The 20,990-nt window shown below is 50.7% G+C and overlaps 1 protein-coding gene across 1 annotated transcript in view; it reads left to right on the top strand.

Annotated features, from left to right (window-relative positions):
- GPR161 (G protein-coupled receptor 161) overlaps positions 1 to 20,990 on the top strand; it is a 51,787-nt gene that overhangs the window by 17,160 nt on the left and 13,637 nt on the right. The window contains 1 exon segment of the mRNA XM_032591851.1: positions 10,858 to 11,275. Within this exon segment, the coding sequence (XP_032447742.1) occupies positions 10,858 to 11,275 (418 nt within the window).

Raw genomic sequence — 20,990 nt, 5'->3', positions numbered from 1 at the left:
CACACAGAATCCAAAGCAGGCTCCAGGCTCCAAACTGTCAGCACAGAGCCTGACGCCGGGCTCGAACTCAACGAACCGCGAGGCCATGACCTGAGCCGAAGTTGGTTGCTTAACCAACTGAGCCACCCAGGCACCCCTGTCATTTTACATTCCCACCAGTGGTGCAGAAGGGCTCTAATTTCTCCATGTCCTCACCCAGACTTGTTATTTTCTGTTTTTGGGTTTTTTTTCCCCCTTATAGTAGCCATTTTATGAGTATGAGATGGTATCTCCTTGTAGTTTTATTTACTCTTCCTGATGCTCAGTGGTGCTGAGCATCTTTCATGTGCCTGTTGGCCATTTATATATCTTCTTTGGACACGGGATGTTTTTGGTTGTGGCTGAATTTTAGGAGTTCTTAATATAGTCTAGATGTTAATCCCTAATCAGATACGTGATTTGCGAATGTTTTGTCTCATTCTGTGGGTTGCCTTTTTATTCTGTGGACAGTATCCTTGGATGTACAGATTTTTAAATCTTCATGAAGTCCAGTTTGTCTGTTTTTTTCTTTCTTTTTTTAACGTTTATTTATTTTTGAGACAGAGAGAGACACAGCATGAATTGGGGGAGGGGCAGAGAGAGAGAGGGAGACACAGAATCTGAAGCAGGCTCCAGGCTCTGAGCGGTCAGCACAGAGCCCGACGTGGGGCTTAAACTCACGGACTGTGAGATCATGACCTGAGCCGAAGTCGGATGCTTAACCGACTGAGCCACCCAGGCGCCCCTGTTTTTTTCTTTCTGCCTGTGCCTTTGATGTCGCATCCGAGAAATCATTGCCAAATTCCATGTCGTGACTTGGTATATTTTTTGTTTGTTCTTTAGGCTTCAGTCTCCCGCTGCCCCATTTACCTGTTTGTTTCCTTTCCTCTTTCAGTAAAGTTATTAGACCAGTAGATCAGGAACATATCTTAGATTTAGTACATCTTTATTCATCCGTACCACAAACGGGGAGAGCATTCCTTATAGAGGACAGGCAGAAGCAAAGAGGATGGGAAACGAGAGCACACAGCATAGCTGGCTGGAACGGAAGGCCCGTGAAGGGGTTGGTGGGTCAGAAATCTGGAATGTAGATGAGGCCACGCCATGCCGAAGCTTCTCCTGTGCTAAGTGGCTGGATGGAAGACAGTCTCACAGCCACAGGACCAAGTTTACTACTTATTGTTCTCTTGAACTAGGCCCTTAACCTTTCTGAGCCTCAGTTTCCCCATTTTATCTATTTAACAAACACTGATGTGGTTCCGGACACTATTCTAAGCACCGTACAAATATTAACTCATTGACTTCTCCCACCAAGCTTGTGAGGCAGATGCCTGAGCAAGAGTATTATCCCCATTTTACAGAAGGGGAAGCCGGTGCCCAGAGAGTTTAAGTAACATGTCAAGGTCACGGAGCCAGTAAGTAGTGGAGCTGGGATTTGAACCCAGGCCCTCTAGTTCCAGAGTTCATGCTTTTAACCATATGTTTCGCTGCCTCTCTGAAATGGGGAGAAGAGTAATTCCTCCCTCTAAAAGTTACCCAGGAGATCTAAAGAGATGATGCAGGTGAGGATACATTGTATGTTGCACAGGGTTTTGCAAACACTGTTTATTATTAGTTAAAAATAATCAAGCAACACTCTGGGAATGGATGTGATTCTCAAGGGTATTGGGAGAAAGGGACGGATAAAGGACCAAGCCTCGGGGAAGGTCTATGCTGAGGAACAAGAAATTGGTTTTGGAAAGACATCAGGCAGACTCATCGTTGACCCCTGTGGACAGGATCACAGTCGGTGAAGAACCCCAGCTCCAGCCTTCCAGTCTCTATAGAAGGCTGTTGTGAAGGACAGTGAGGCGCTCAGGGGGATAATGTCCATGCAGAGGGGACCAAAGCCAGGTCTTTCCCGCTGGCAAACCCAGAGCTCGGTCGGGGACTGAGAACGTAAGGTCGTTTGGGGTTCTGACTGTAGCTTTTTTTTCCCCCTTCTGCTGGTGCAGAAAAAGGGCTCGTGCATTTTCCCAAGCAGACCACAGCTCAGGCCTGCTTTACATGCGAAGTGAGAGATGTTGAACCAGGACATTCCTGGGTTTGTGGTGCCCTTGTGGGGACAAGGGCCGAGTGCCCTGTGCGTGGTAATAAGGCTCTGGGCTGGCTGTGCGGGCATCCCTGTCCCCACAGAGGCCAAGTTGCTGCACCTGCCGTGTCTGGGACACTTTTTATGTGAGTGCCAGGGAGGGGAGGAGGAGACCCCGGGATCTTGTGATCTCTCTCTGGCTCTCAGCGAGGTGTGTGGTCTGGTTTATAGGTTGGAGGGGTGGGGGCTTACTGTCTATCTCAGTTACTTTGTGCACCACAAGGTAGTTATTAGAACCTTCTTCCCGTCTCCCCCTCCGGCTGGTGATTGATGTGTAAAAAGCGCTGGGAGGTGCTGATCTGAAGAGCCCCTGAGAGAGCTGCCGAAATAGCACGACAGTGACCTCGCCTGGGCTTGTTTGAAGTGGTGTTTAGGAAATACTCCTTTGTTGTTGTTTTTTAAAATTTTTTTGATGTTTGTTTATTTCTGAGAGAGAGAGAAACAGAGCGTGGGCGGGGGAGGGGCAGAGAGGGAGGGAGACACAGCATCCGAAGCCGGCTCTGAGCTCTGAGCCGTCAGCACCGACCCCGACGCGGCTCGAACTCGCAACCCGTGAGCTCATGACCCGAGGCGGAGTTGGGCGCTCAATCCACTGAGCCCCCCCCACCGGTGCCCCAGCATTGAATTTCTTTAGGAGAGGGCATCTGGCGGTCCCAGCTTCCAGGGTGCTCAGGCTCTTCATAAAGGTGGGTGGCTGTGGAGGAGAGTGGGAACCACTCCCGCTCGGGTATATTTAAGAATGTCAGAAGAGAACCTTCTGCCTTATGCTGAAAGAAACTATCTTTCTAGAGAAGACTTCTGGGGAGGACGGATGTGTCTTGTCATGTCCAGCAGCCCCTTGTTAGACAGGTGTCAAGAGAACCGCCACCTTCCGATCACCATGGTCTCCCAGCACCCACCTGAGCCTGGGCCCGTTGTCTGCGGGCTCTCGGGTGTCCCTTTGGTGGCCTCACTTCTAAGCGGCGCTGGGGGGGGGGGGGCAGGGAAGGCCTCCCTTTCTTTGTAGCGGCTTGTGGACTAGGCCACAGATCTCCTGATCCCAAAGAGGCGGCATGCTGGGGGTGCCCTACGACAGTCCACGGCACCGGTGGCCGCGGGGCTGCAGCAGGAAGGAAAGGATAAGGTGTTAAGAAGGAGGCTGAGGTAGGCAGAGCTGTGCCTGAGGAGTCGGCCTAACCTTGAAGAAGAGAAGGTTCCTGGTACCGATGTCCAAAAAGGTGGGGGTCTTGCCATTTTGTGTGCGGATCGTGGCGGATCAGAGTATTAGTTGGGATTCTCGAAGTTGCAGGTGTCAGAAACCCAGCCCACTTAGCCTCACGGGAGGAGAAAGGGCACCCGAGGGAAGGAGAGGATTTGGAATCTCAGGTTACTGGGCCAGCACGCGTGGCCGGGCTCGCGGCGTTCTCTCCCCCCCTTCCCCGTGCCTCCCTCTCTTGCTGTCATTCCCTCAGCTCTGCTCACGGTGCCACACGCGGCCGCCACCGCAGCCGCCCCGGCCCGCGTTCCGTCAGCCTCCCAACCCGTGGGAGCGAGTCTGTCCTTGAGCTGTTCCAGCCAGAGTCCTGGGCCACGTGGCCGTGGCCAAAACGTGCAGGAAGGGTCCTTTCCCACAGTGAAATCAGCAAGCTCCTCGGGCGCTCCCACGAGCGCGCGGCCAGACCTCGCTCGTCCACATGCTGCTCCGGGCGCTTGGTAGAAATCGGCGGAAACTCGCCCGGACCTCACCGTAACCGTGAGGAAGATCGTTTTCTTATAGATGAGGAACAGAAGTCGACTGAGCTCATGAGCCTAAGAAGTAGAGTTGCTGGGCTTCAAACCCAGGCAGTTTGGCTTAGTGTCTATACACTTGACCCCCAGGCCACGTCGTCTTTTTCTGGCAAGTTCAGGGCGACTGCAGTCTGGGCAGGAAGGACGCCCACTGCAAGTTGATGAAAATCAAGAGTTCTAGGTAAGAAACTGAGGGGAGACCGTCAACCTCCTAACTTGCACTGGGGCACCTGGGTGGCTCAGTCGGTTGGGCATCTGACTTCGGCTCAGGTCATGATCTCACCGCTCATGAGTTCGAGCCCCGCGTCGGGCTCTGTGCTGACAGCTCGCGGAGCCTGGAGCCCGCTTCGGATTCCGTCTCCATCTCTGTGCCCCTCCCCTGCTCGCACTCTGCTCTCTCACTCTCTCTCTCTCTAATATAAAAAATAAAACATAAAAAAATTTAAATATCCAAATTTGCACAAACAAGAGAGAACCCACCCTTACATTGTAGTAATTCTGTTTTTGCAAATCAAGGTACTTCTAGAATTCCTTCGTGGAAATTACCATGCAAACCAGTTTATAAAACACAATAGATACCTGACTCAGTATTCTGTAAGGTTGCCTTGTTGTTTTTTAATATTTTTCACATTTATTTTGAGAGAGAGAGAGAACGAGTGCGTGCACAAGTGGGGGAAGGGCAGAGAGAGAGGGAGACACAGAACCTGAAGTGGGTTCCAGGCTCTGAGCTGTCAGCACAGCCCGACGTGGGGCTCCAACCCACGAGCAGTGAGATCATGACCTGAGCCGAAGTCGGACAGTTAACCGACTGAGCCGCCCAGATTTGGTTGCCTTGTGTTTAAAAAAAACCTTTTTTTTTTTTTTTAGTGTTTATTTATTATTGACAGAGAGAGAGAGACAGAGCGTGAGTAGGAGAGGGGCAGAGAGATGGAGGGAGACACAGAATCCAAAACAGGTTCCAGGCTCCGAGCTGTCAGCACAGAGCCCGACGGGGGGCTTGAACTCACAGACCGCGAGGTCATGACCTGAGCTGAAGTCGGAACGCTCAACCGACTGAGCCACCCAGGCGCCCCCCGGTTGCCTGTTTTTTAAGCCGAAATGACACTGATCGCTCGCCTCAGTGTCAAGATCTGGCTTTGAATGACCCGAAGCCGTTGCCAGCAGTCTAGTCCGCTAGGCCGTTCACCGTCCCCGGGAGTGGCCAAGAGGACCGAGGCGGTTCCGAAGGAGGAAGGGCCGTGCCGCACTGAGCCACGGCGGAGGAGACAGGTGAGCCTTCCCTGGTGACCTGAGAGGGCGAGCTCTCAGCCCGGAGTAACCTCTGACAGGTTTGATAGAAGCCCAGTCACGTGACGCTCGGGCTGTCTCTGGGAGTCGCAGCACAGGGCAGGACACAGGGAGTGTGGGAGTGCTGACGCCCCCGTGGGTCTGGCGGCAGAGGGGCCCCGCAGAGCCGAAATGTGAGTCACACGCGCATTTCCTTCCATTCCATGGGCCCCGGCTTGTCAGGCCCTGGGTAAGCCGGCTGCCTGCCAGGACGCCCTCTCTCTGGGTCGTGAAAGGTGCCCCCCTGGGAGATTTGCCGGGGCTTGTGCCTCCCCACTGCGGCTTGGGCCCCGCAGCCCTTCTCTGGGCCTCTGGTTCACTAGTGAGCCAGCCTGGGGCCACTGGGGGGGAACAAGGGCAAGTGGAACTTCATTCGCTTCTTCCCTTATCTTTTGGATCGGAACTTTTGCGTCCTGTTTTTATGCTTTTAGTGGTTACCTTCGCATTGTTGGCACTCGTATTTGACCTAACGATAACAGAACTTCAGCAGCTAGTCATTCGTGTACCGACAATGATGGAGTTTCCCTACCGTGTGCCAGGCACTTGTCCGGGTGCTGGGGAGACAGCCGGAACCAAAATTTCCGCCCCGAGTACCTACCCACCTGGACTATTTCTACTCTAACCATGCCTTTAAGAGCTTCCATTTTGCTTTGTATTTTCATTTCAGCCTGTTTTCAAAAGCTCCCAAATTAGCTGTTTGTATAAGATTTATTGTTGCTGTTTGACTTTTTAAATTAAAAATTTTTTTTTTTTTTTTTTTTTTTTTTGCAGTTGTTATTTAGATTTAGCCGTATAGTTACCAGTTTCTTTTCTAACAGTTAGTTGCTTCTTGCGCCCTGCCCCTTAGTTTTGGATTTGGGTTCCTTCATGAAATGTGTCTTTAAGTGGATCTTTCAGTCAGGGACTATTAGTAAACATTCAGGTTTTGTTTGCTTCAAAGTAGATTGTGCCCTCTCTTGCATGATAATGTAGAACTTTAGCACAAGAGTTCTTTTCCTCAGCACTTTACAGAGAGCGTTTCATGGTTTTCTGGCCTCTATTTTCTGTTTTCTTCAAAAGAAGAGGCTGCTGTTTATCTAGTTGGTATTCTTTAAATTTTTTTAATGTTTATTTTTGAGAGAGAGAGAGACCAAATGCAAGCAGGGGAGGGGCAGAGGGAGAGAGGGAGACACAGAATCCGAAACAGGCTCCAGGCTCTGAGCTGTCAGCACAGAGCCGGACGTAGGACCCGAACTCTGGAACGGCGAGATCATGATCCTGGGCGAAGTTGGACGCTTAACAGACTGAGCCACGCAGGTGCCCCTAATTGTTACTTCTTTCTAGAAAAATTTGCTTTTACTGTTTTTCTCTGTATCTTGGTGTTTGACATTTTTCATTGTGATGTGCCTTGTGCAGACTTTTGTCTGATTTACTCTTGGAATTTGATATGCCCTTTCATTCTGAGGACTCGTATGTTTCTTTAACCCTAGAAAATGTTCAGTCATATCTTTAAATACTGTGTAGACCCAACCCACTGTAAATTGGATGCTTTTGACTCAAGTAACGGAAGCCTCAATGAAAAAAGATCTCAAAGTCATTTTAAGAAATATGTTATTTCACATTAAGTAGATTAAGATATAGTGTTAAAATGTGTATTTCTTTTTTTTTTTTTTTTCAACGTTTATTTATTTTTGGGACAGAGAGAGACAGAGCATGAACGGGGGAGGGGCAGAGAGAGAGGGAGACACAGAATGGGAAACAGGCTCCAGGCTCTGAATCAGCCCAGAGCCTGACGCGGGGCTCGAACTCCCGGACCGCGAGATCGTGACCTGGCTGAAGTCGGACGCTTAACCGACTGCGCCACCCAGGCGCCCCTTAAAATGTGTATTTCACATAACAAGAGGCCAGGATGCAGTGACTTGAGCATCTGTTAATCCAGCAGCCCAAGGATCCAGCTGTCTGCTGACTTAGCATCTAAGGATGCCAAGATGGCTGCCTTTGCTCTGTCTGTGCCTTCTTTGCCGTTAGGGCCATTAGGAAAAGATTTTTCTTCCCAATGTCTTTGTGAGATCAAAGCAGCTTTTCCTAGATATCCCCTTCTCCACCCTGTTTATCCCCAGACATCTCTTTCCGACTTCTTTGCCAGAATTGCAAGGAGAAAGGACACAGTGATTACTTTAGACTTACCGGGATCTAGCTCCCCAAACTGGGGATGGGATCAACCTTCTGAGTCACTGGGAGAAGGATTGGACACCAAAACGAAGTAAGAGGTCTGCCAGTGAGGAGAAAAACCAGAGTGATTGTTGGGTAGGCACCCAGCAGTGTTTGCCACCCGTGTTCTCGTTAATGTCTCTTGCTGCCACTTCTGTTGAACATGTGTTGTATCTTTTTATCCTGTCCTTCATGAATCTTGACTTTTATTTCCTATTTTCAGTTTCTTAATCTTTTGATCGCATTCTGGGCAATTTCCTCAGAGCTGTCTTCTAGTTTACTATCTTTCTCTTTAGCTAAATCTGCTGTGCAGCATGACCATTGAGTTTTCAATGTTAACAACTAAAATTTTAATTTCTGTAATTTCTGTTGGTTCTGTTTCATGTCTTATTCTTTCATTATGGTTCTTACCTCTTTTCTTTTTAAAGCTTTTAATTGTGTGTATAGTCTCGTTCATCTTTTTCTATTAATTTAAGTTCTTGGAATGTCAGTTCTGTTTTTGTATGTTTGTTTGTTTTGTTGACGCTCCCTCATTGTGAATTGTATGCACTCACTTTCACTGAGTGTTTATTTTGAGAATGTGGAAATTCACTACAGAGCCATTTTATATTTACTTCTACAGCATTAGTTAAAAAAAAAATTTTTTTTAACGTTTAGTTATTTTTGAGACCGAGCATGAACGGGGGAGGGTCAGAGAGAGAGGGAGACACAGAATCTGAAACAGGCTACATGCATATGTAGCTTTGTTAGATATCGCTACCTTCCCCTCCACTGGGCTTTGCCCCTTTGCACGCACATCTGGAACAGAGGGGAATGCCCCTCTCCCCGCAGCCTCACCACCAGAACGTGAAAGGAAAGAAACGGTGTCTTTGTGTAGTTTTGTGTGCATTTCTCTTATTTTCATTGCAACTGGGCATCTTTTCGTACGTTTGAGTACGATTGGTCTATCGCTTCCTGTGAACCATTTACGTCTTTTCATGCCCAGTTTTATTGAGATATAAATTGACACATTAACATCGTGGACGTCTATGGTATACAACTTAACGATCTGAGGATGTATGTGCTGTGAAATGCCCACAAAAGTCTAGTTAACACTGAACTCCTCAGAGAGCTCCATATGTTTCTGTTTATATCTTTTGCTCACGTTTCTGGTTTTTCACCTTTTCTATTTTTTTGGCATTATTTGTAAATTAGAATGATGAGTCCTTTCTCTGTGACAGAAGTGATATTTTCTCCCAGTTCATTTGTCTAATGACTCGAAGTCTGTTTTCTTTACCACCATGTTATCCCTTGTACAGTTAAGAATAATAAGCTTATGTAGGACTTTGGTTTCGAGACATCAATCAATAATTTACTTGTAAGAGTTAACAAACATCCAGTTGGTTAAGTGTCTGACTTTGGCCCAGGTCACGATCTCACGGTTTGTGAGTTTGAGCCCCAGATCGGGCTCTCTGCTGTCAGCACAGAGCCCGCTTCCCATCCTCTGTCCTCCTCTCTCTCTCTCTGCCCCTCCCCTGTCATGCTTTCTTTATCTCAAAAATAAATAATAAACATTAAAAAAAAAGGAGTTGGGGTGCCTGGGTGGCTCAGTCGGTTGGGCATCCAACTTTGGCTCAGGTTCGCGATCTCATAGTTCATGGGTTCGAGCCCTGCGCTGGGCTCTGTGCTGACAGCTCAGAGCCTGGATCCTTCTTCGGATTCTGTGTCTCCTTCTGTCTCTGCCTCTCCTCCCTCCTCTCTCAAAAATGGATAAACGTTAAAAAAAAAATTAAAAAAAAAACAAAAGAATTATCTGGTGCCGCTCCAGCCAGCAGGCCTCGGGTTTGTGGTTCTGACCCACCGCCGTCAGGCTAACTGAAAAGGGAAGCTTTCTAGCCAGCACTTAGGACTGCTGGAAACAGAAGAAAGGCTGCCTCTTCTGCTGGAAACAGAAGAAGGGCCCCCTCCCTGTGGCCAGAGGTGTTTGGACAGAGGCGTCGGTCCCGGCGGCTGCGGGGAAGGCTCTGTGCTGTGTGTGGGCAGTTCAGGCACCAGGGTCCTTGTCGTCTGGCTCATGGAAAGGAAATCTTTCCTTCTGGTGTCTTCTGTTTGTTGGGATCCAGAGCCGCTGGAGGAAGTGATCTGTGGGATTTTCTGGCTGATCAGAGTAGATGGCAGTTTTGGGGAAACAGGCATCGGTAGGATTTAATGTTCACCTGTTAACCTTGAGCTTTAGCCGAGATTCTGAGCCGGTGTCTCAGAGCAGGGACTGTGCCTTGTAGAGCATGGTGTCTGTGGGCCGGGAGCTCAAACTGTGCCTGCACCTACCTATTTATAATTGGTGCTTGGCTCCTTGCCCTCCTTCACCACCGCTCACAAGAAGAGTGATGCTGTCTCAATATGAGTTGTGCTTGTTGAAACCCTGCTCGGGGAGCTCAGAATAGTTCCTATGATAATCTTTTTCAAAAAGCGTTCAGTTGTTTATTTTGGGAGAGAGAGAACCCATGTGTGTGAGCAGGGCAGGGTCAGACGAGAGGGAGAAAGAATCTTTTCTTTTTAATGTTTATTTTTGCTCGTGCAAGCGGGGAGGGCAGAGAGGGCGACAGAGGATCTGAAACGGGCTCTGTGCTGACAGCCCAGAGCCCAACGTGGGGCTTGAACTCACAGACCGAACGATCGTGACCTGAGCCGAAGCTGGACGCTCAACTGACTGAGCCACCCAGGTGCCCCAGCGAGAGAGAGAATCTTAAGCAGGCTCCGCGTGCGGCAGGGAGCCCCCGTGCGGGTCTCGACGTGGGTCTCAATCCCTCAACTGTGAGATCATGACCTGAGCCGAGATCAAGAGTTAGACGCTCAACTGACTGAGCCCCCCCGGGCGCCCTCCTGTGATAATCTCATTGTCAGACGTTAGTGGGCACGCGAATCAGCTGGGGTGGGAATGCAGATTCTGATTCAGGAAGTCAGAGGCGTGCCTGAGCCGTGGGCTGCCGTGATGCCGGTGCTGCGGTTCAGGGACCTCCCTGAGTTGCGGGGGCCCCGAAGCAGCAGTCCACAGCGCGTTTGAAACAGAATCACCTGTCCCCTGCTCGTTTCAAACGCAGACTCCTAGGTTGGACCTCGGGTCTCTGGGACCAGCCTGTCTCGGCTGGGGCCTGAGGGTCGGCTCTCTGGCTGGCGCCGCTTCCTAAGTGACGTCACAGGTTTTGAACCGCTGGCCCTGGGGAAAACGAATAGGATGGTTTAGGTTGGACGAGCCCATCGTTCAAGGAGGCAGACACGTGGAGCCGCACGGAAAGTCGGTTGTAGAAAGCAGGCCGGTGGGGAAGACTGGCTGAGAGCCTCGGGACTGGCAGGAGAACGGGGGCCTCTGCTGCTCTTCTCTCCAGTGCGTAGGATGCGATTTGACGAGTCTTTCCCCGTCCCCTGGTCTCACCTTCTTTTTCTAGTCGTCCAGCATGCTCTGCCCACCGCGCGCCGAGGTGCCCTGACCATGAGCCTCAACTCCTCCCTCGGCCATGGGAAGGAGCTGAGTAACCTCACAGAGGAGGAGGGTGGCGAAGAGGGGGTCGTCGTCACCAGCTTCGTCGCCATCATCATCATCACCGTGTTCGTCTGCCTGGGCAACCTGGTCATCGTGGTCACCTTGTACAAGAAGTCCTACCTCCTCACCCTCAGCAACAAGTTCGTCTTCAGCCTGACCCTGTCCAACTTCCTGCTGTCCGTGCTGGTGCTGCCTTTCGTGGCCACCAGCTCCATCCGGAGGGAATGGATCTTCGGCGTGGTCTGGTGCAACTTCTCCGCCCTTCTGTACCTGCTGATCAGCTCGGCCAGCATGCTCACGCTGGGGGTCATAGCTGTCGACCGGTAAGCTTGCCGCAGACGTCGAGAATGGAAGAGTTAAGGAGCGTGTGCAGAGCGGGAACGGGAGACATCATCTCGTTTTAGCTCCTTGGGAGGATGTCAGGGGCCTCTGCCGGGGAGGGTGAGAAAGCCTCTTCCATCCCTTCAACCAGAGCATCTCTGATTTCAGCTGACCGACACTGCATATAGGTTTAGTCTTTAAAAGAAGTTCCGTTGCTTACAAAGAAGGTTCTCGAAATCTCTGGCCCGCGCTTTAAGGATGGGAAAAAGAAGCCGGGGAGGGTGATGCGTCAGAGATGTTGGTTTCCCAGAGGGCTGCCTGCCGTCTGCTGCTTTGGTTGGGCCCCGGGATTCATCTTGCTTATTAGGATTTTGCTCTGATGGTCAGTTCGTTCACCACAGGCCAGTGTGTGACTTCAGAGAGAGAGTAGATTCGGCTTGCGGGACGGGGGAGGAAGCTAGCAGTGGAGTCAGAGGAGACTAGCCAGGGTTCTGGTCACTTGGCGACACAGTCCCTGAGCTCCCTCGGGGACCGTCAGTATTTTAGCTGACGAGTGGTAGCTGGATGGTCCATTCTGAGCTCAGACCTCCTCTAGGCCCAAGGCCGAACCCTGTCGGCTCTTGGCGGCTGTGGGGGATGTAAAAGGAAGGAAGCGACTGGTCAGAGCTAATCAGTTGGCTTCTCTGAATATCGTTTTTCCTCCAGTAATGTAAATGTTACAGAAAATGTAAAGAATAAAATAAGAAATGTCCACAGTCTCACCACTGTTTCGTTTTTAGTATATTTGCCCCCAGTAATTTTTGGTTGCATACAGTACATTTTTTTTTTTACAGTACATTTTTAAAATAGGCTTTATGGCCCATGTGGTTTTTGTGAGCTGCTTTTTTACTTAACAAGTGATGGGGAGCATTTCCTTCCTCCGGCGGTTGTCACGTGCCCTTTAAGAACATGATTTTTTTTTTCAATATATGAAGTTTATTGTCAAATTGGTTTCCATACAACACCCAGTGCTCATCCCAAAAGGTGCCCTCCTCAATACCCATCACCCACCCTCCCTTCCCTCCCACCCCCCATCAACCCTCAGTTTGTTCTCAGTTTTTAAGAGTCTCTTATGCTTTCGCTCTCTCCCACTCTCATTTTTTTTCCCTTCCCCTCCCCCATGAACCGGTTTCTCTTAAGTTTCTCAGGATCCACATAAGAGTGAAACCATATGGTATCTGTCTTTCTCTGTATGGCTTATGTCACTTAGCATCACACTCTCCAGTTCCATCCACGTTGCTACAAAGGGCCATATTTCGTTCTTTCTCATTGCCCTGTAGTACTCCATTGTGTATATAAACCACAATTTCTTTATCCATTCATCAGTTGATGGACATTTAGGCTCTTTCCATAATTTGGCTCTTGTTGAGAGTGCTGCTATAAACATTGGGGTACAAGTGCCCCTATGCATCAGCACTCCTGTATCCCTTGGGTAAATTCCTAGCAGTGCTATTGCTGGGTCATAGGGTAGGTCTATTTTTAATTTTCTGAGGAACCTCCACACTGCTTTCCAGAGCGGCTGCACCAATTTGCATTCCCACCAACAGTGCAAGAGGGTTCCCGTTTCTCCACATCCTCGCCAGCATCTATAGTCTCCTGATTTGTTCATTTTGGCCACTCTGACTGGCGTGAGGTGATATCTGAGTGCGGTTTTGATTTGTATTTCCTTGATGAGGAGCGATGTTAAGCATCTTTTCATGTGCCTGTTGGTCATCTGGATGTCTTCTTTAGAGAAGTGTCTATTCATGTTTTCTGCCCATTTCTTCATTGGGTTAATTGTTTTTTGGGTAGAATTTGGTGAGCTCTTTATAGATTTTGGATACTAGCTCTTTGTCTGATATGTCATTTGCAAATATCTTTTCCCATTCTGTTGGTTGCCTTTTAGTTTTGTTTGTTGTTTCCTTTGCTGTGCAGAAGTTTTTTTATCTTCATAAGGTCCCAGTAGTTCATTTTTGCTTTTAATTCCCTTGCCTTTGGGGATGTGTCAAGTAAGAAATTGCTACGGCTGAGGTCACAGAGGTCTTTTCCTGCTTTCTCCTCTAGGGTTTTGATGGTTTCCTGTCTCACATTCAGGTCCTTTATCCATTTTGAGTTTATTTTTGTGAATGGTGTGAGAAAGTGGTCTAGTTTCAGTCTTCTGCATGTTGCTGTCCAGTTCTCCCAGCACCATTTGTTAAGGAGACTGTCTTTTTTTCATTGGATGTTCTTTCCTGCTTTGTCAAAGATTAGTTGCCCATACGTTTGTGGGTCTAGTTCTGGGGTTTCTATTCTATTCCATTGGTCTATGTGTCTGTTTTTGTGCCAATACCATGCTGTCTTGATGATTACAGCTTTGTAGTAGAGGCTAAAGTCTGGGATTGTGATGCCTCCTGCTTTGGTCTTCTTCTTCAAAATTACTTTGGCTATTCAGGGCCTTTTGTGGTTCCATATGAATTTTAGGATTGCTTGTTCTAGTTTCGAGAAGAATGCTGGTGCAATTTTGATTGGGATTGCATTGAATGTGTAGATAGCTTTGGGTAGTATTGACATTTTGACAATATTTATTCTTCCAATCCATGAGCACGGAATGTTTTTCCATTTTTTTATATCTTCTTCAATTTCCTTCCTAAGCTTTCTATAGTTTTCAGCATACAGATCTTTTACATCTTCGGTTAGGTTTATTCCTAGGTATTTTATGCTTCTTGGTGCAATTGTGAATGGGATCAGTTTCTTTATTTGTCTTTCTGTTGCTTCATTATTAGTGTATAAGAATGCAACTGATTTCTGTACATTGATTTTGTATCCTGCAACTTTGCTAAATTCATGTATCAGAAGAACATGATTTTTAATGGTTCCATATTGTGCCATCCCGTGGAGGTAGAATTTATTTTTACAGTCCCTTTGTAGCTTCCTACTTGGAGGAACATGTGTGTGGTGAAATTGTGGTTTTGGTAAGAAGAAACACACATTCGCGATTCTTCGTGTGTAAAAGGCAGGTTGTTTTCCAGAAGACTGGATAGACTTTTACTCCAGTAGCTGTTCGTTGGCATCCTATCAAGACTGATTATGTAACAGTAAAAAAAGTAATTGGGGGACGCCTGGGTGGCTTAGTCGGTTGAGCATCGGACTTTGGCCCAGGTCATGATCTCACGACCTGTGAGTTCGAGCCCCGCGTCAGGCTCTGTGCCGACATCTCGGAGCCTGGAGCCTGCTTCAGATTCTGTGTCTCCCTCTCTCTCTGCCCCTCCCCGCTCATGCTCTGTCTCTCTCTGTGTCAAAATAAATAAAACATTAAAAAAAAAAAAGTAATTTGAACTTTGTTGGCAGTGGGGAGACATGGGATCTCGCCATTGTTCCAATTTCCATGTTTTTAAAAAATTGTTGATTTTTTAAATGTTTATTTGTGTGAGAGAGAAAAATCTTAAGTAGGCTCTGGGCCGGCAGCACGGAGCCTAATTTGGGGCTTGAACTCACCAACCAACTGTGAGATCATGCCCTGAGACAAAATCAAGAGTTTTAACGGACTGAGCCACCCCGGCACCCCCAAATTACTGTTCTTTGAATTTCCTTTCCTGGGCCCTGGGTCCTGTGGGACATGGGGTGAGGGCAAACCCTAGAGGAGAGATGAGGATTTTTTTTTAAGTTTATTTATTTAGAGGGAGAGAGAGCAGGGGAGGGGCAGAGAGAAAGGGAGAGAGAATCATAAGTAGGCTTCATGGTGTCAGTGCAGAGCCCAAGGTGGGGCTGGATCTCAGGAACCGTTCGAACCAAGAGCTGAACCCGTTGCTTAAGGGGCTGAGCTTAAGCCCCCCTGGGGAACTGGTTTTTAAGTGCCTCTCTTGGAGCCATCTGTATATGGATGTTGGGAAATCGTGCCCGCTGGGCAGGGGCAGGTGGGGGAGACTCAGTTGCTCGCTGAGATTTAGGGTTCCGAGCAAGCATGACAGCTCCTCCAGTCATGCTGTCAGACGGCACCATCCCAGAGAGGGGTGACCTCTTTTGGTGCCTTATTCTCTCCTGTGGGGGTGCTGGCCGGATGGCCATGTAGGAAGGGCTCTGGGCCTGGTCCTTAGGGCGGCAGGATACCAGCGGGCACAGCACACAGACCTTGCCCACGTGTTCACACATAGGCGGCAGAGGCCTGCCAGCGAGGGTGGGTGTGGACACAAAGCATAGGGAACTAGCGCGGCCCAGTCCTGCTTGGGGTGGCAGGGCCTGGAGGGCTCCCCGGAAGAGGTGCCACTTGAGTAAGTCCTAACCTCGAGTAGGATGGCACAGGCCTGGAAGAGCTGGGAAAGACCCTTCGATGGAAGGAACAGCCTCCAGCAGGTAGTGCGGGGAATGCATGACTAAGATGAACAGATGAGCGGAGGAACTCACAGCGGAGGGGAGGGGAAGGACCAAGGAGTATGCGGTAGTGCTGGGCGGGGCCTCAAGCGGGGAGGAGGAGCCCGGGGCCGTTCGGGGGAGGTGTGGGCGTGCATCCTATGTGGCTGGAGACCCTCTCCGGCTGTTGGTGGTGGCTGGAAACACGGTGACACACACGTGTCACATTTACCCGCTGGAGCTTTGATCCACGCGGCCTGACTCCACACCACCCCGTGACAGAGCCGGTCCAGAAGGGACCTGTGCCTCCCCTCGGTGACCGTTACCTCCCCACCACGAGGTGCAGCCAGGCAGGGTCTTGGCCGGTTCTGGTGATTACAGCGTACCGACCGCTGTCATCGTGTTTTCAAGTAACTTGGTGGCAGATGCAATTTACTTTTTATTGGTCATTTATTATTGGTCATGTGGCATAAAGATACAAATTGACTGGGCCAGTTTACGTGATCTGGCCCTTCTAAGTGACATAATATACTCCTTCTGCCTGCTTCATTTTAGTACATTAATTTTACTCTATCTTGCTAATTTTGGAGGTCACATGTTTGTCCCAGTCTATTGGAAACCTAGAGATGCAACTCTGTGTGTGTGTGCGTGTGTGAGAGAAAGAGAGAGAGAGACGTGGAGGGGGAGGGAGGGAGGATGAGGGAGAGAGAAAAAACAGCAATAGGACAGGAGGGAAGAAGAACAGAGAACAGGACTAGAGGAGAGAGCTGAAAGTGCAAGGGGGTGGGGGGACGCCTGGGTGGTTCAGTCAGTTAAGCGTCCGACTTCGGCTCAGGTCATGATCCCGTGGCTTGTGAGTTCGAGCCCTGAGTTGGGCTCTGTGCTGACAGCTCGGAGCCTGGATCCCGCTTCGGATTCTGTGTCTCCCTCTCTCTCTGCCCCTCCCCCACTTGTGCTCTGTCTCTGTCTCTCAAAAATGAATAAATGTTAAAAAAAAAAAAAAGAAAAAAGAAAAGTGGAAGCAGAGAACCCGCCGGGGCTGGTGTCGTGACCTCCACTGAAAGGGGTTGCTCTTAATACACAGTCCTCCCAGCAAATCCTTGCAACTGGGGGCTGGCTCCCATTCTGCAGGTGAGCAGAGTGAGGCTTTGTGAACCTGCCCAAGCTCACGTGGCTGGTAGACAGCTCGTCGGGTTCCCAGGAGGCGAAGGTGGGACTCAGAGCAGACTGCAGAGGGAGCCACCCATCAAGTCCAGCAACCGGCTAGTTTGGCCGAGGGTTTCTCAAGCTGGCACTGCTGACGTTGTGGGTTGGGTCACACTTTGTGGGGATGGGGGGCCGCCCTGGGCAGCACCCCTGGCCTCTGCTCACTAGATGCCGGTGGCTCCTCCCCAGTCGTCACCACCCAGAATGTCTCCAGACATCGCCACGCGTCCCCGGGGGGACACGTCGTCCCCACCGAGAACCCCAGCTAGAGAACTCCGCAAACTAAGTTGGCAGATGAGCCAAAAGAGAACAGACCGCGTAAGAAGAATGGCTGACTGGAGGGAGATTCGGTGGGAATGTCGGTGTCCGAAACCGGCCACGTGGGGAACGTCATGTGACCCGGGGAGAACTGTACCCCGAGTGAGGGTGTGACATGGTCGCTTAACCCGGCAGCTCATCGGGTTTTCGCGGCACGTGCGGGTGGACGCGGCCCCGGCTCCGAAAACGGGGTTCGGTGAGGGAAAGCGGCTGGCTCTGGGGGGCGGGTGGTTACGGTGCAGGGTCACCAGTGCCACCGGGAGAGCGTCCGTCCGTGGTAGTGCACTGTCCCCGAGGTGGCTGGAGTCGGCCTCGGCTCCGTCCTGTTTGCGGTGGAGGCATCTTAGCCACACGGACCGACGTCGCTATCTTAGGGGCCGGTCTTGCAGCAGGACAGCTAAGTGAGCTTAGCTTAGCTAAGCTAAGGGCTAAGGAGCCCCTGTGTGCGTAATGAGTTTTCGGTTACACGAGATGTCGTGGGAGGCTCTTCTGGGACCTGGGGTCGTGCTTGGGCTCATGCCTGAAAATGAGCTGCTGGGGAAAAGACAGAGCTTCAGAAGCCAGTTAAGAGCACGGAAGGCAAAAGAAGCCCCTCTGTTCGGTCCTCTAATGACGTGCAGGGACACAGGGAGCTGCTGTCATTCTGTATTTTCCTTTGAACCTGCAGCAGGCCTCAGTGAGGCTAAGTTTAAAACATGAGGTTTCAAATCTACAAAATCCGTGTCTTTCCTTGGGCAGACGGGGGATGTTCTGTATCTTGATAGAGCCGTAGATTTGTGCGTTTCATCGTATATAAGTTTTACAAAAAATGAAATGGAGGGTAACTGGGCAGCACCCTGGCCCGTGGCGGCCTCTCTGACTCTGGGAGACTGACCCCTCGGGAGCCGGCCTCCGGCCCCCAGCATCCCGGTAGGACTCGGGGCTCAGCTGGGAGAGGTTATGGTCACGTCCCACTGGAATTGCTCGTGGCCGGGACCTTAGTCAGCGGGTGAAACAAATCCCATTTATTATAGAAAAGGAGGAGTCTTGCCATAAAATAATAATAATACCTGGATGTTGAGAATAGCCAGAAGGATTACGTGTGGAGGACCGCTTATTAATTGTAATTATTTTTACAACCGCCAGAACAGGGCTGGTCAAAGGAGCCTGGGGCAGTTAACATTCCCTGGCCCGGCTTTGCTGCGCTGCTGCCCCTGGGGTGTCTTGAGGTCAGAGCGCCTGCACACGGTTTAAAAGGGCAGAGAAAAATAGAAATCTCTGCCTTGTTTCTTTTTAAGAGTGAAGGAAACCTCCTAGGCAGCCCTCAATCCCACCCTAGCAGACCCCCTCACGTTTCGTTGGCTGGGATGGTGCCACACAGGTCAGTGTCTCGGCCATGACTTGGCAAGAGGTAGGAGACCACCAGAATGGCCCGATTCATCTCTCGGGACTCAGAAGGGCCCAGTGTCCCCGTTCAGTCATAGCAGTTGGGAGCAGCACGAACGATCTGGGTTCCCGTTTTCAGGAAGGAAGGGGGAAAGGTCGGTGGACAGGCAGAGACCAAGCTCCGCCCCCGCCATGTGAAGAGGAGGCACGACGCAGGCCTTTCCCTCAGTCTGGCCCCCGAGTTCTTGGGGCCAGGGCTTCTGTGCTTCCCACGTTACAGATGAAGGCCACCCAAGGTCACACAGCTTGTAGATGGGAGAGCTGCCCTCTGGACCCAGGGATCCTAGCTCCAAAGGCATGCTTCTTTCCCTGGGCTGCTCGGACTTTGCAAGATGCAAACCCAGGTACCAGCGTAAGACACTGATTGTTTCATCCCAGGCCACGTGCAATAATAGATAGCCGTGACCCATCCCAGGGTCCCCACGAGATCCTCTTTTCAGATCCCACACCCGGGGAGCGTGCAGCCGGACAGCAGCAGCCCCTGGCTCACCTCCGGTTAGGAAGGCCCTTCAGGGGCGCCTGGCTGGCTCAGTCGGTGGAGCATGCAACTCTTGATATCAGGGTTGTGAGTTCAAGTCTCATGTGGGGTGTAGAGATTATTTAAAAATCTTTTTTTTTTTCATTTTATTTTTTAATGTTTATTTATTTTTGAGAGAGAGAGAGAGAGAGAGAGAGACAGAGACAGAGCATGAGCAGGGCGGGGCAGAGAGAGAGGGAGACACAGAATCTGAAGCAGGCTCCAGTCTCTGAGCTGAGAACACAGAGCCCGACACGGGGCTCGAACTCATGAACGGTGAGATCATGACCTGAGCTGACGTCGGACACCCAACCGACTTGAGTTACCCAGGTGCCCCCCAGTTTTTTTTTTTTTTTTTTTAAGAGAAGCAGGGACACCTGGGTGGCTCAGTGGGTTAAGCGTCTGACTTTGGCTCAGGTCATGATCTCACGGTACGTGGGTTTGAGCCCCGCGTCGGGCTCTGTGCTGACAGCTCGGGGCCTGGATCCTGCTTCGGATTCTGTGTCTCCCTCTCTCTCTGCCCCTCCCCTGCTCGCGCGCGCGTGCTCTCTCTCTCTCTCTCTCTCAAATATAAATAAACGTTTAAAAAAATTTTTAAAAAAGGGAAAGTCTTTCACAAAGGGTGTAGATGGGGGAAGCCTTCCTTCCAAGAGGGTGGGCAAGCAGCATGTGGCAGTCAGGCCGTGGGCCCTGTCCCCGCGCTGCTGGTGCCCCGGGGTGACTCGGGACTGGAGATGTGGGATCCTTGGCCCCGTTCGTTTTCTGCCATCCTGTCTGTACCAGGTGGCATCAGCGTGGCCACCCCTGTCTTTTCCACAGGCTGCCCTCATGGGGAAACCCTAGTACTCATTAAACAGCGTTTCCTTTGGGTAAAATGTCTGGGTGGGGAGGGTGTGGTTTACTTTCAACCCCATGATCTAAATCCTCCCTGGCTTCCCCCCCCCCCCCCGGCGCCTCCCTGCGGTGCCGAGCTCCGTGCAGGTTTCCCACGGGGCGGGCGCTGGCTCACACCTCCCCGCACCCCAGAGCTGCCTTCCTCCTCAGCGACTCCTGGGCCAGTGCCTCCGATCTCTTAAGACCTAGGTGTATGTGCATCTCCCGCAGGAAGCCTGGGCTGACCCGCCTTCTGGAACAGGTGCCCCGCCAGTGTGAACCTGGAGCCCTCCAGGCCTCCTCCTCTGCTCAGGGCCGAGGGATTAAAAATCACCCCTGTTGTGTGGACTCCGGGACAAGACAGTTTGCGAGGAGTCGCTGGCGTGTCACTGGGGGCTGTGGGGCCAGATCGTCTGGGTTTATGTCTTGTCTCTTCCCCTTATCTTGGGCAGGCTGCTTATTCTTCCTCTGCCTTAGTGCCCTCGTCTGGAAAATGAGGGGGATGATAACACCCACCGCGTCAAGCAGTCGTTGGTGAGGATTCCATTTAGCTCTTACGCCCCAGACGCATACTCTGCCCACGGGTCTGTCTCTCGCCACGTCTTCTCACTGCCTTTCCTGTACGTAGCACAGGCGTTCAGCAGGCCTTCAGTAAATGTCCATCGATTGAATGAACCCCCTAGTCCGTCAATATTATTCTGGCTTTGTCATGACCCTCTGGAAACGAATCAATCTCAGGTTGATGTCAGCAACACAGAAGTGATCTGGCTTCATGCACGATGCCTTAGGACTCCTGTAGGTGCCCCGAGATGACCCACAGCCCCGAATATGATTGGGCTCTGGCATCGCGACTCGGAAACAGGACCGCCTGAGCCCTGGGTTCATCCTGGCCTCCAGCTCCTGGCCGATGACGGGTCGTACAAAGCGGGGTAACACGGCAGAGTCCGTGACTTGTCCGGGAAAAGTTGGGAGAAGGGACCGTCTCAGAGCCCCGTGACTGGGTTGGATGGAGGAATTCAACAAAGCTCCCTACC

This window comes from Lynx canadensis, chromosome F1 (genome assembly GCF_007474595.2).
Source record: "Lynx canadensis isolate LIC74 chromosome F1, mLynCan4.pri.v2, whole genome shotgun sequence".
NCBI classification, from domain to species: Eukaryota; Metazoa; Chordata; class Mammalia; order Carnivora; family Felidae; genus Lynx; species Lynx canadensis.
The sequence above is the reverse complement of the archived record's forward strand: the minus strand, read 5'-3'. Positions and strand labels throughout refer to the sequence as shown.